This window comes from Ictalurus furcatus, chromosome 12 (assembly GCF_023375685.1).
Source record: "Ictalurus furcatus strain D&B chromosome 12, Billie_1.0, whole genome shotgun sequence".
Lineage (NCBI taxonomy): Eukaryota > Metazoa > Chordata > Actinopteri > Siluriformes > Ictaluridae > Ictalurus > Ictalurus furcatus.
This window is the reverse complement of record NC_071266.1, coordinates 28,733,060-28,749,037: the sequence shown is the minus strand read 5'-3', so window position 1 is coordinate 28,749,037 and position 15,978 is coordinate 28,733,060. Positions and strand designations below refer to the sequence as shown.

At 38.9% G+C, this 15,978-nt stretch overlaps 1 protein-coding gene across 1 annotated transcript; it reads left to right on the top strand.

The window, feature by feature from the left end:
- Window positions 1-471: 471 nt before the first annotated feature.
- On the top strand, window positions 472-2,445 carry LOC128615601 (3-mercaptopyruvate sulfurtransferase). The gene is made up of 2 exons (XM_053637823.1): window positions 472-1,112; window positions 1,614-2,445. The coding sequence occupies exons 1-2, from the start codon at window positions 524-526 to the stop codon at window positions 1,910-1,912; spliced, it is 888 nt and encodes a 295-aa protein (XP_053493798.1). The 5' UTR covers window positions 472-523; the 3' UTR covers window positions 1,913-2,445.
- The last annotated feature ends 13,533 nt before the right edge of the window (window positions 2,446-15,978 follow it).

Genomic DNA, 15,978 nt, shown 5'->3' with positions numbered 1-15,978 from the left:
TAATAATAATAATAATAATAATAATAATAATAAATCATAAAGATCTCTAATGCTGTATTTCATTAAAAAATTAATGAGATGACATGCAAAACATATTCTACATCTTTTTAAATATAAATACAGTTCGTTATGATTTTTTAAAATCTACTTGTTATTTTGTTATTTTAAAGTCATATGTTTGTGATGATGAATTGTCAAAAAAGTGTTATTTCTATCAAAAACCCCTTTTCACTGCAACTGTCTTGCTCCACGAGTTTTATTTGACATTAATATTTTGTCTGTTATATATATGTGTCTATATTTGCTATACGCATATTTTAATTATATATGGTAAATATAGTTTTTAATTTTACAGCAAATTATTAATTAGTTTATTAATAAGTTTCAGTTTCAGGTGGTGTAGTGGTTAATATTTTTTGAAAATGTTGAGTTTGTGCTTGAGAACCGATTCGTGGGATTCGATGAAGAAAAAGGAGTTCAAAAGAACCGATTCTTTTGTGAATCAGTCGATGAGCGGGGTGTCATGGCCGGTCAGGTGAAGACTCTGGTCGGTGCTAAATGGTTAGCCGAAGCGCTGAAAAACAAGCGCGTGGTACCGAGTTTGCGGGTTCTGGACGCCTCGTGGTACTTACCGAAACTAAAACGGGATGCGCGTGAGGAGTTCGCGCAGCGTCACATCCCGGGCGCGTCGTTCTTCGACATAGACGAGTGCTGCGACAGGTCGTCCCCGTATGATCACATGCTGCCCGGGGAGGACGAGTTCGCCGACTACGTGGGAAATCTGGGCGTCGGGAACAACACGCACGTGGTCGTGTACGACTGCAGCGACTTCGGCTCGTTCGCGGCGCCGCGCGTGTGGTGGATGTTCCGCTTCTTCGGTCACCGGTCCGTGTCGGTGCTGAACGGCGGGATGAAGAACTGGCTGCACGAGGGCCACCCGGTCACAGACCTGCTCTCCGCACCGGAGCGCGCGCAGTTCAGGGCCGAGAGGAACGCGGCGTGGGTGAAAACGTACGAAGACGTCCTGCAGAACCTCACCAACCGGAAGTTCCAGCTGGTAGACGCGAGAGTGGAAGGACGCTTCCGGGGGCTCGAGCCTGAACCGCGAGAAGGTAAACACTGTAGTGTCACGTGCTGTTTTTTAATACCTGCGTTCAATTAACAGTAAAGTCTTGTTTTATTACAAATACGGTTTTGATTACAGATGAAAACTTTAATCACACATTTTCCTTATTAGATAGATGATCTTTGGATGGACAGATAGATGATATGTTAGATAGATAGATAGATAGGTAGGTGATATTTTGCTAGATGGACAGACCGATTGATTAATAGATAGATGGGTAGGTGATATGGTCTATAGATAAATAGATGATCTTTAGATAGAGAGACAGGCCGATTAATAGAGAGATGGGTAGATGATATGGTGAGGGAAGGACTGCTATAACCCGAGTGAGAACAGACACTGTTTTTCTGACATTCCACAACATTACATGTAACTATGAAAGGCTCTTTAATAAATGAAAATGGAATCACATCACCATGTCATTGACTATTTTCCTCTAACACTTTATTCCTGAACCTTTACACCCCCCCCCCCCCCTCTATCTCAGGCACGGAACCCGGTCACATCCCGGGCAGCATCAACATGCCCTTTCCTTCTTTCATGGATTCTTCAGGACTGGAGCGTCCGGTGGAGGAGCTAAAGGAGATGTTCCGAAATGCAAGCGTCGACCTTCAGAAGCCCTTCTGGGTGACGTGTGGTTCGGGGGTCACGGCCTGCCACATCGTACTCGCAGCACACCTGTGTGGACACCCGGACGTGTGCCTGTACGATGGCTCGTGGTCCGAGTGGTTCTCCAGGGCGGTGCCGGAGCACGTCATCTCTGAGGGGAAAGGAAAAAAGCAGTAAGAGACAAAACAATGAATATTTCAGCTTGGGTTTTAGATCAGAAAGGTGGAGCACAGATGTGAAAATGCACTCTAAAATGTTCTAATCAGTGCCTCATGTATTGCTTTCACCTAATTAGCTATTGGACCATGTTTATAATCCACAGTAATGACAGGAAGTGAACGCTTGTATAGAAGAACATAAATGGTTAAACTTAGCATTACAGATTGTAAACGTGTGCACTACATTTATGTCCTTCTGTAAAATCCAGTAATATACTGAATGTAATTAAAACGCTTAAGGACCCCTGTATTTCACAAACTGAGTTCACCACATACTGAATGGTTTAAAATACTACACCTGAGTAAACTGTAGCTTTGCCAATGTGCTAAGAATCTTCTGTTGTTGTTAAATTTGACTTTAAACAACAAGACAAAACCATTTTCTTAGTATCATTTGTATAATACTAGCAGCAATAATAATAATAACTTTAATTTGGTAACACAAACCTGTTCTTTTCCTGTGTTCAAGCAAATAAAGAGAAAAGTTACACATACACACTGTTTACCTCCTCATATCCAAAACACTGTGTGTATGTGATAATATAAATCTTCTACATAATATCATGAGTGAATATACTGTATGTGAAAGTGCATAAAGGCACAGAAGAAATACAACCAGCTGAACTGAAATGTGAGTTCGCCGTGTAAAAAAAAAAAAATCCTTACGTATCTGATAACACCACCGAATCATTTAAAGCCAGATATTTTAAAATGAACGCCCCCTCGACCTCTCTCCATCTTCGGTAGCCTATAAAGACCAGTCACATCCTCATTTACATCATCAACATGCCCTTCCATTCCTTCATGGATACTCTGGAGCGTCCACTGGAGGAGCTGATGGAGATCTTCTGGGCTTCTTATTTACGAAAAAGAAAATGGTTATTCTCAACACAAGTTTAAAACAATGAATACAGTTCTAGTGCTTCAGGAAGTTAATACATATATTTATTCATTCATTATAGCCGTTTCTGATGCAGTGATTCGTCTTGTATGTTGTTTAGAAAGAATAAAAACCCTAAGAAAACTTTACATATCTAATGATAATTACTGACAGATTCTCCTGATGTCTGCTGCTCACGAGACTGTGTGCCATTCTCAGTGTCTCCAGTATATCTTTACAAACCATCTACACAAAGGCAGAAATGAAAGATTTCTTTAATCTCCAAAATCAGCCGCATCATCATTGTGTCCTAAACTGCATAAAATTATAAATGTCAAGAATATCGTTATACTGTGCATATATAAATATATATGCTGTTTTTTAAAATGGTCATCAAGATTAAATTTTTAAGACCTGAATGTTCACAATTTTCTTAAATGAACACATTGTAAAATTTAAATTATTTTTAAATTATTTTTTATCCTTGTTTACACGTAAAAAAAACCAACATGTTTATATCACTAGTAAGTAAAGTAAAAAACTAGTTATTAAGTAAAAAAACATCTAAATGATCTGGATATGTTTGTTCTAAATAATTTAAGCATAATTTATGTCATTTTTGACATTGATCAATGATTTAAGGTCCATCTCTGGACTCTTATTAATCAAATCTCACCACATGCACCTTCACAGGGAGAAGAAGAGTAGAGTTTAGTACCTTTATTTCTCAGAATGTAGAGTTATGTACAATCTGAACATTTTAATAGGTACCGCTCATCATGCTATTTACAGCTGCATTTATTTTACTGTCAGTTCCTGTGAACATTATTTTATTTTACTGTGTAGGTGTGTGAGTGTGTGTGTACCAATCTAGGAGGTGTGATCTGAGGATTATATCCACTGACCAATTAGAGCACAGGACACAAAACAAGGTTCCAGTAACTTCTACTATGAATAACACTGATAACCGGCATGCAAGTGTTTGATAGACAGACACTTTAACAGTACTAGTGCACTTCATCTGGTGTACTCCAACTACTAATGTATGTCTCCAAGCTCTAAACTGTCGTGGAAATTAGACAACACTCGCAGACTCGTCCTCTGAATGTAGAAAGGTTTATTACAGAAAGATGGTTAATACAGGATAGAATAAAGCAGGATAGAATAATGAGAGCGCTCTGAAGCCCTTGTACTAAACCACTACTATATATATGAAACGCAGAGCATGACATAATTCTGTGTACCGATAAGAAGCAGTTTGAGGCAGTTCAAACAGGCTTTGTTTTAGGATCTTCGAAGATGTTTAGACGAACCTTGAACAGAAGAACATGTTTGTGTCTCTGTAAGCAGATAAACATTCTGTACTGATCTCAGTGACATGACATGGCCTTCTTAGACGTTATCCTCACATGAGAATGAAACAGAACAAGAACAAAACTATTACAAAGTAAAAATTAGTAATTTCCCTCACATAACACACTTAGGAGAACGCTTGTAGGGACGAATCTGGATGGCCGGAGAAATTTTGGACTAGAACAGAAAGTGTGTATTTAAAGAGAGAGATCAAGTGATTAATTCTTGGTATCTGTCAGAGTCAGATGTGGAAGAAATCTGGTTGGTTATTACCTGTTTACCTGTACAATGGTGTGTACCTGGCACACATGATATGGTGTGTTAAGATGACTCCAGGCAGTAACTTCTGTGTAATAAATGTAGAGGTGTAGTGCAGAAAGTTTCCTCAGAAATAGTACGACAAACTCTATCATTACATGATTCACACTCTGACCAACAGAGCGGCTACCTGGAGCTGGGACACTGCCTGCTTGCCAACATTTTCCCTGGTAACAAACACACACACACAACTGCATTTTTGCACATCATTGCAATTTTAACATTTTTTGATTCCCAAAAGAGCACCACATTTAAAGAGACCATCTTGTTTTGTTTTTGCCTTAGACCCACCCACATTTATTGTCGACACGCCCCTTTTTCATATCAATAACATGCACACCGTTTTAATACTTAATTTCAAAACTTGGCTATTGGTCTGTGTTTTTATACTGGTACAGATGGTGCTGCAGACAGCCAGTAGAGGGACACACACACACACACACACACACACACACACACACACACACACACACACACACACACACACACACACACACACACACCCCCCTTCACTTTTCAACTGTATGGTTCTAAACAGTCTGTGATTTTCCTGCACACAGTATAACACACTGATGACACACCTGATAGAGGAACTCAGTTTTCTCTCATATCCAGCTCATGACATGACGTTAGACAGATGTGTGTTTGTTCTTCTCCTCAGGACCTCCTGTGCCGTGGTCATCTCTGACTAAAGACTCGTACGTCCCTCCCCCGCTGTCCTCTGTCCCTCCCGATTCACAGCTCTGGCACGGATGCTGGACTGATGACGTGGGTTTTTCTTGGTTCTGTGTCTCAAAACTGGAACTCAGCACTACGTGACATAAATTAATTTGATCTGAATTACTTTATTTATGTCGTTATATATTTGTGTTCACACACTTCTGCGGGGTTCCACCAGGGAGCGCTGTTGTACTACATGTTGACATAACACATCACCTGTGTGTTGCATTTATACTGGACCACAGTATTTTTATAGGAATTACTAGAAATGTTCACACCTTCACACATTATAACATGATGATGTTTTACAGTATTCAGTGTTGTGTTTAGAGCAACATGCTCAGACAGAGAGACAAATTGTTTACTGTGGACTAAACCTTATCTACATCATACTCCTTAGAATGAGATCAATATGAATGACAGTGATGTTTAGACACAAACTGACACACGCAGCCGCATATGGGGAGCATTCCTGATTTTTTCTTCTCTGCAGGGAGATGGATGGAGAGAAACTTCATAAACCGGAAGCTGCTAAAGGCTCTGAGAGAAATGGGACAGAAGAACATGGCTAAATGAGTCAGCCATGTCAGACACAGTCATCACATCAACACCATCCTCCATTAGCTGCTCTCAAATAAAGCCACGGTCTTTGCAGTAAAAGTGCTGAAGTAACATAATAGTGACTATATTGAGCTAGGGCGTAACCATAGTATGGACATTGGGGGGTCCAAGCTCCCCCCAACATCCAAAGTTTGATACTGAAAATTAGCATATTTAGAACATAGTTTTAGGATTACAGTTACCGTTTGAATTCACGTGATTTCTGAGTGATAGAAGCTCCCACAGCATGGGGAAATTGTAGGGTGCTGTGGACGTACTGTGGGCAGATGTATTCTCTGCTCCATAACCCACCATGAAACCTACCACACCAAGTAGAGGCGAGCGAAGATGTGTGCAGGCAAACCACACACGCTAACATTTAAACATGCAATTACGACATTTAAACCAACTCAGAAAGGATGGCTACCTATGAAACTAAATTCAACACTATACATGTTGTAAATACAATTTCCCCACGGATGCTTCCAAGCAATGCTGTGCTGCCTGCATTGTGACCAGGTAACATTATTTTCCCAGAAGAGCAATGACTGACTCAGATGATCATTTTAATTTGATAAACTGAATATTCTGTTTGTGTAACTGGTGTTATTTATTATGTTAATGTCATCATGCTGTTTAGATTGCTATGTAATAAGTGTACAAAGTGTACAAAAATATATAGTGGTAACCTGAAATGTTAGCTATGTAAAGGGTCCTGGAGTTTTCTTTTCTTAAATCTAAAGACAAACTGCCATAACTAGTTCTGAATGGAGAACTACAATATGGCCACAACTCAGACGTTAGTTCCATATCTATTCAATTCAATTCAATTTTATTTGTTTAGCGCTTTTTACAATAGACATTGTCTCAAAGCAGCTTTACAGAAATATCAACACGGTATACAGATATTAAAGGTGTGAATTTATCCCAACTGAGCAAGCCACTGAGTGGCGACGGTGGCAAGGAAAAACTCCCTAAGATGTTTTAAGAGGAAGAAACCTTGAGAGGAACCCGACTCAGAAGGGAACCCATTCTCATCTGGGTAGCAACAGATAATGTGAAAAAGTTCATTATTGACTTATATGAAGTCTGTATGGCCTTAGGAGCAGCCGTAGTCCCAGCAGTCTGTAATTGGAGAAGATTTGAGCTCCATCCAGAGGCAGAAAGGATCTAGATCTCTAGTATCTCCATAAAAAAGATACTCTCGTTGCCAAGCTAGCACATCTCGGCATTATGCTGATCTTTATATTTGTAAAATCACTTAGTTGTCCTTAGCCCAAATGTATTGTAAATGAACGAAATGCTGTGCAACTTTCCTCACTTTCACTCACATTTATAACAGTCTGTCACAGCGTGAGGGTTCACAGTGAACTCGGCGGGAGGATCTGCAAGTGAGTGTAATGTTAATGGTCAAAAACTGGAACTGACATTAGCCTAGCCTACTTCGTGAGTGTGCAAATATCAACAGTTCATTGACGTTCTTAAGAACAAACCAAGCCATGGTATGATGCCTTCTACACTGAGCTAAGTTTACCTACTATTTAGGAATCTAGTTACTTACTGTCTGAAAAAAGCTCATATGTTCTGCTGCACTTTTCTATGCTTGGCTGCTGTCTCCATTTCTTACAGACTGAGCTGATAAAATATATCAACAAACTTGCGTTGAGTATGGGCGCAACCAAGTGTACAATTGGGACACACACACACACACACCTATTTTCCTTAACAAACAGGAAATATATTAAAAAGGAATAGACATAAATAAATAGAATAGATGAAGAAAAGACAGATCCGTTGGGAGGGTTCATTAAAGGGGGACATATAGAAAATATTTTGTACTGTGTATTGGGTTTGATTGGTATTTCCTCAACATTGGGGGGGGGACACGACCCCACCAAAGAACACGTGGTTACGCCCTTGATATTGAGCAGTAAAAGTAACAGAATAGTGACTATATTGAGCAGTAAAAGTGCTGAAGTAACAGAATAGTGACTATAAAGGGACATAAAATAAATATGAAAATAAAACTCGTTGCATATTTTTTTTTTTTTACATTATCACTAGCACCATCACATCTTTTTTGAAGGTGGAGTAAGCAAAATGAGATGCAGGTCTCAGAATCCCAAAATAATCTACACCTCAAGAATTCCTAAAATTAAGATCTGATGTTTAAATATTAACTTTTGCATACCTTAAGATATCTCACAAGATGGCTGGTTGCTTGAGCTGAACTGATCTTGGATGTTTTTTTCTGGCCTCTTGAGGTTGGAGCAAGCAGATGCAGCAGCAAAAGGATTGAGGACATATCGCTGTCCCATCCTAAAGATATCACAAAATAATTAAATGACCTCTCTTTAATTATTTTTTTAAAGACTGGAATATTTTTAAAATACAATAAAAACATAAATACACAAAATAAAAACAGTTTATACTGACCATTGTAGTCCTCAGATTCAGGTTCAGTTCCTGACAGCAGCTCGCCCATATTCTTAAGAGTCTTACAGTCTGCAATGATTTTTGGCTTGAAAAATATTGACCACTTTGCCAGGTACTCCTGAGACACTTCGTCACCAAACATCATGGAGAAATCCTGGTCGATCCATAAAAAAGATTTATACAGGTTTAAACATAATGGACATGAATGGATGAAAGGTCAAATACTAAAAATTAAGATCTGCTGTGTTATTTATGCATACATATTGGGATATAAAACATTAGAATGTTGAATTTCTCAGTTTGGACCGGCCTGTGGGTGTTATGGTGATCATTGAACAAGTCCTTTCTCTACTGTACCAGTGAACTCATTTAATAACTACAGAGAAGGTAATTTCTTTTTCAAAACTACTTCCAAAGCTAAAGATTTTCTTACCAATCCAGGTACATCAAGGAAACGAGGGAAAAAATCCAGGACTGAAGATGATGTATCCTCACCGACCATCTTCTGTCGATACTGGAAAGTCGCGCTCCTCTTTGACCACAGATTCATCAGTAGAATGTCGTATTGTAGATATCGCTGGGGATAGTGGAGTCAGTACAGAGGAGGATGCTTGATCGGAACATCCAGATCTACAAAATCGCAGACAGAATAAAATCAATTTAAATGTATATGTATTTATCAGTAACAAAAGCATTTCAACAAATACTTGAACAGATACTTGAAAAAGATATTTTAGACAACACACTATATGCCTCTTAGTTTACACTGCCTGTGATACCTCATGAAACCCCTGCCTTTTCCCATGCCTTCACATCCTTACCCATTACTGGTAAAGGGACCTTGAAGGTCAAGACACCTGACTTGACAAGTTCATCAAAGACATCTCCATCCACCTCTGTTCCTGACACATCAGTGACTGAGAGCTGGCCCTCACTGAAACTGTCTGGCTGCAGACTAAACTTGTCTGTTACTAGGAGAATAAAAAGTACAGTACATTGTGATAATACAATATTAAATAGGCATGGATTTGATTTTTGTTTGCTGAAAGAACCATTTCTGTAATTCATATGCTAACAGTATAACACTCGCAAACTCTTTATTTAGAGAATCTGTAATATTGCACTACAGTGATAACAGCATTAAATGCAAAAATATTCCCATAAATAAACTACAAACCTTCTTGAAGGAACTTCTCAAATCGAAAGACTTCAGTCTGTGGAACTTTAATATATTTCTGTACTCCTCCTCTCTCCACTTTCGCCAGCATTTCCTGTAAAAGGATATAGAATAACTATTTGTTAATCCAGCCAGGCCAACACAGTCCAATTAGGAGCCAGTTATAATGCCTCTCTAAAACAAGACATTGTTACACAAAAGAGCATTGTGCATTGTGAAATCATGTCAAAACATGCAATAAACACGTCAGCAAATTTGGCACATTTTCTGCCTGTCAGGTAGATTATTGCTTGCTTATGAAAAACGAGACGAAAATTGATCATTTGAGGACAGTCGCATTCATTTGTCAGTTGGTTTGGCTGTAATTCCTGCACCTCTATAGTTTAACATTGTTCATTTCGGAGGCGGGCGGACGTGCTCTTTGTGCACTAGAGCAACTCTCTCGGGACTGCAGTAACATTACTGCCACCGACCTGCCCGCTTCCCATTGAAAATGAACCCAATAAGAGCGGTGTGGCTTCCCGTGTGAAAATGACTTTAGTATGCATGAAAAACCTCTTTGTGAATGAGTCCTTCAAATTTACATTCCTAACTTCAAATTAACTACCCACACATGTCTGATCATCCGAATTTAATTTTGATATGCCCAGTCCTCATATCAGGAGCTTTGCTTCCATGCAGCTAACACGTGCACAGTAAAATCCCGTGTGTTGAATTAACACCCAGAGTGTTCATTTGTGTCCAACGGACTTATATAAACACTGTAGGGTGTAAATTCAACACACTGGGTGTTAAAGGTTCTTGTCTAACTTTAGCTAATTAGCTAGCTAATTTTAGCTGTTCTCTTATTCAAAAGACTGTTAACACACAAGAAGAAACAAATGCTAGCTAACGTTAGCTTGCCAGACACTTAATTAGCAGCTAATTTGTCGGCTCTAGCTTTACTGTTGCTCTTCCTTGCAGTGACTATAAACATCATACCAAAGTATAAATACGTATTTTCATCTGTATATAACAATAGCACACATTGGGTAATCTAATAAACTGTTACCGACACAATGTGCAAAGTTTTCTTCCCCTAAATATCCTTCCTTCCACCTGCTGTGCATTCCACGAGAGTTAAGGGAGGGGTCTATTAACCCAACTCCCGCCAGAAAGAGGGATGAATCAGCGAACAGTCTGATCTATGTCAGGCACACCTAATGGTGCGGTCTACCATAGCGGTGACACTATCAGAGTTGATTTCTAGAAAACAGTTATAACACTCCATTTTGACACCAACTCTTTCATGGTTCAGTGTGAAATCTAACAGTTTAGACCACATACAGAGTTAGATCAACTCCAAGTAGAGTTAGATTGACTCTCTGTTCATCAACACCAAAAATTTAACTCTGTTCAATTTGCTGTGCATCTTCTATACAGCTTATCCTTTTCAGGGTCATGGGGAAACCTGGAGCCTATCCCAGGGAGCATGGGGCACAAGGCAGGGTATATCCTGGACAGGGTGCCAATCCATCACAGGGCACAATCACATACACATTAATAGTGACTATATTGAGAAGTAAAAGTGCTGAAGTAACAGAATAGTGACTATATTGAGAAGTAAAAGTGCTGAAGTAACCGAATAGTGACTATATTGAGCAGTAAAAGTGCTGAAGTAACAGAATAGTGACTATATTGAGCAGTAAAAGTGCTGAAGTAACAGAATAGTGACTATATTGAGCAGTAAAAGTGCTGAAGTAACCGAATAGTGACTATATTGAGCAGTAAAAGTGCTGAAGTAACCGAATAGTGACTATATTGAGCAGTAAAAGTGCTGAAGTAACAGAATAGTGACTATATTGAGAAGTAAAAGTGCTGAAGTAACCGAATAGTGACTATATTGAGCAGTAAACTGTAAAACAACAAAATGACCCTTTTATTGTAAACAACACAAACTCTGTCAGATACATTGTGGTGCAGTTTTATTATAAAATCAGCTGGTAGATTGTTTCAGGAGGTAAAAGAACCTGTGTTAGTTATTTGGTGTTTTTCTTTTGGTCATGTACATTTTTTTTATTGATTTTTGAAGTAAACACACCCAGTACAGCCATTAACATTCTCCTGTAAATGTTAGTGCACATGTTACTTTATATTTGATTAACTCGAGAAATAGAAAAAAAATATATACTAATTGTGTCATGTGCAAAAGTTTGGACACTCTGCCAGTTGTAAAGTCTCATAACACAATTGATGTGATAGAGTTTAAGGTTTGAGTATTTTAGAAACTGCTGATCTCCTGGGATTTAGACACACAACAGAGACTCTAGAGTTTACACAGAAGTAATGTTCTTAGTAATGTTATTTATGCTAACTAGCTAGGTCTAGCTACCATTAATCTATTATTAATCTAGCTCAAGAAAACAATAAGGAAGTTGCCTAAGTAAGATGATTTTACTTGGGATTAGGAGCGAGTGAGCGAGCGGTCAGATATGAAGTGTGCAGGATCAGCAAAGACCTTAAGCAGTAGTTCCACATCATCATCACTCCACACACATCAATAGATATGGCTTGTGTTATCCTTATCAAAACCGTTATTAAATAAAAAAAACAGCTGCCATAAATCACACAATATATACATTTTCTTGTAGTTTCACAAGTGCAACCTTCAGGGAAAAACAAGTAAGGAAAAACATCAAGGACTACATCATACATCAGTGACAAATACCAGATGTGCAGGGTACAACATTTTCTTTCAGTTTCAGTTTCTCTGAAAGTGCAGCTTTTCCTGAAGTTGCTTGTTTTTTTTTTTTTTTTTTTTTTTTTTAACAGATATGATATCCTTTACAACGAATATTGGGCTCAGCTGGTTTAAATTAGTAATATTATTAACATTCTCTGTAGCTAACTAGGCTTAATCTAGCTCAAGAAAACAACAAGAAAGTTGCCCAAGCAAGAGGACTTTGCATTGGTGTGGGTGTGAGTGAGCGAGTAGTCACATATGAAGTGTGCTGTCTCTTCTGCGCCAGCACGGTAGTCGGGGAAGGAGCGATTTTATTACCTGGTGCGCCGGCTGTCGGTCCGTCGCGACAGTACACATTCAACCATCATGCTTTTTCTAACAATGTAGATACACAAAACAAAATCCCCCACACAATAACACACGTATACCCAATGTTAACCATTTGATACTCTTTTTCTTACATTAGACATATTTCACCTAAACCATCCTTAAGCTTCAAATAAGACAATACCACAAAAAGTAATTTCAGAAAACAAACATTCTCTTATACCACAAAAAGGTATAAATTGTGTGAGATTTATATTGAGAGAAACATGTTTTCACAACAGTCTCATTAACATAAAAACATTTGTTGGGGGTCCCCCACAGTACACAAAACCCTCACCCCCTGGAAAGGAAGGGCACAACCCAGACATACAGTACAGGTGCCAAAATGACCCACTGATACAGTCAAAAGTGTTACCCCCCACCCCTGGACATAAATTTTGATTGACAGTTTGACAGAAAGTGTATGATATAACTACTCCCCTATTACCATTTTATTGCAATATTCAACCTCCTGCTATTTGGTCGAAGGTACAGGAGCATCCGTGCCACCACCAGCAGACTCCACAAAAGTTTCTTCCCTGAGGCAGTCAGATTATTCAACACCCTGCTTTTTCCCAACACTCACCTAGGCTAACCAAACACCTATCCCAGTAACTCTCATACCACTGCACATGCACTAACCCAGTAAGACCCAGTAGTACTACACATGGCACTTCATATACAACGCCCTCCACTAATATTTGCACCCTTGGAAAATATGAGCAAAGAAGGCTGTTAAAAATTGTCTTTATTGTTTAGCATTTTGATCTTTTGTTCAAAGAATTCACAAAAATACTCTACTCTTATGGATATTAAACAATTGCAAAAGACAATACAGGTTTACATAGAAAATATATATGTTCAATATAGGTGTGCCACAATTATTGGCACCCTTTTAGTCAGTACTTTTTGCAACCTCCCTTTGCCAAGATAACAGCTCTGAGTCTTCTCCTATAATGCCTGATGAGCTTGGAGAATACACTGATGGAAAAATTTGTATTATGCTGTACCTTTTAAAAAATGTCTTGTTTAACTCTTGTAACCCAATGTTTGAACTGTCTGTAACATTTTGTCCTTTTAGCAGTTTCCTCATTTGAGAGAGCGACTCAGTGGAAAACAACTCTCTCTATATATTAGCTTTTTAGACTTTTGCTAACTGGACAGACTAGGAATGATTACTTCAACAGGTAAACCTATCACGCATAGGGACCTAATTTTACAATTGTTAGATGCTTTGTTACTGCCTTCTGCACTTGCGATCTGTAAATGTGAGGCTCACAAGGGCAAATGTGTTTGCTGATGAGGAAGCGAAACGGGCTGCCTCTTCATTATGTGCCATTTTTTTTTTTTTTTTACAAAACATACTCATGAAACTATTAACCTTTCCTCAAATTGAGGAAGTCCATATGAATACCCTCCTCAAGAAAATATGTCGTGGAACAAAGATAATTGCACACTTCAGGAGAATGTTTGGTATGAGTCCGATAAGAAACCTGTTTTACCTAAAGTACTCTTTCCTTATACTGCAAAATTGAGCCATGGAGTAACTCATGTCTCAAGAGGAGGGGTGGTACAAGAGATAAACAAGCATTTCTATACTATAGGATTCACCACCTATTCAAAAATTTCATAGAACTGGCAAGCCAAGATGACCAAGCTACTCTTGACACCTTAATCACCATTTGCCTAGGAAAAGCTTTAACAGAATCCTGTAGATGTGCTGAAGGGAAAATAGTTAATATCTATGTAGTATGTCTATTTCTATACATAAAATTCATCACAAAAATGCATGTTGAGTTTGCCATATGACGCATACAGAAGTCTGCCCACACTGTTACTACAGGCTGACTCAGGGGCAACAGAATCAGTGATAAAAATGACAGATTTAGTTCCCACTCCAAAAATGAGTGGACAATACTTATACACCATCAGTGCTTCTGGTAACACCGTGAGGGAATGCTATACAGTCCCTGTGATGATCCAAACAGAAACAGGAAAATGTCTTAAACATACCTTTCTGTTATTCAGGTTCTGTCTGATAAATTTACTGAGGCAAGACTTGATGTGCCGGCTCAGCATAATTCTGACATGTTCAGATACAGGACTAAGAAAAGAACAGTGTGAGAAAGTCAGTATGGAAATGCTCTGGGCTAGCATATATGTGCCCCTGTATGTGAACGAGTGGCAGATCACCCTGGATGTGGTTGCCTAACCACTGAATTTGTGCTAGACTCAGAACAGAAGAAAACAGAAAACAAAGTAAAATACATGAAGGCAGAAGACTTAAATTGCACACTATTGTCAGTAAAGGACCAAGTCTAGATCTTGAAAAATGGCACTTTCTAGGAAGTTGTCAGAAAGAAAGATTGCTTGTGACACTGACATATTGGTCAGAAGAAATGTGCAACGTAGGTTTTAAACTCTGAGAATCTCTGTCAGAGCTGTTTATTGCCCAAATTCATCGCTATATAGTTCACTAGGTAAAGCAAAAGGGTTACAATGAAAAGATTTGGGCTCATGGGTAAAGGAATGCCAACAAACTTTAGATTGGTAGTGGACGAGCACAGAGACAGGCTAAAGTGTTACAGAGAAAAATGTTCTCTCATGATTAATGTAAAACAAGGTATTCCATTGGCATCCAATACTCCATGATTTCACCTCACAAAATGTGCAGAGCAGTTAACTGTTGATAGTTCAGAGTTACAGGGGATTGCACAAGAATTATGGTTGAAAGTTATTTTGACAAGGGTAGAATGAAAGAAATAACCCCAAAAGGAGATTAGTGCCCCTGAAGAGATCAGTATCCATTGAAACTAGAGGCAGAAGCAGGAATTATACCTTGATTTGAATCTTGAATGCAGAAAAAGCATTTATATACATGCATTAGAAATGACACAGATGTTAGGACGACCTGACATGACTAGACCTTTCACTCAGACTGTGGGGGAGAGAATCAAGTGCCTGGCCTCTGTACTGCTGCAGGAGCATGGAGGGAAAATGAGACCAGTAGAGTATTCCTCATCCAAATTAGACTAAGTGGCTGCAGGGTTACCAAAATGTCTGTGTGCTGTAGCAGCAGCAGAAGAAGCAGTGTTAGCCTCCAGAGATTCAGTAGGCTATCAAGATCTGATCCCCCTAGAACTTCACACCATATCAAACATTTTACTGGAACAGAAAACCTCTCACCTCTCAGCAACTAGGTGGCTAAGATACCACTCATTGTTACTGGAAATGCCTAATATTACTATAAAAAATGTACTGTATTAAACCCTGCAACTTTTATCCCAACAGTAGAGGATGGCGATTCACATAACTGTGCGTTGGGAATAACTGAAGTATGCAGTCCTAGGTACAGGAGCATTCATGCCAACACCAGCAGACTCAACAAAACTTTCTTCCCTGAGGCAGTCAGATTATTCAACACCCTGCTTTTTCCCAACACTCACCTAGGCT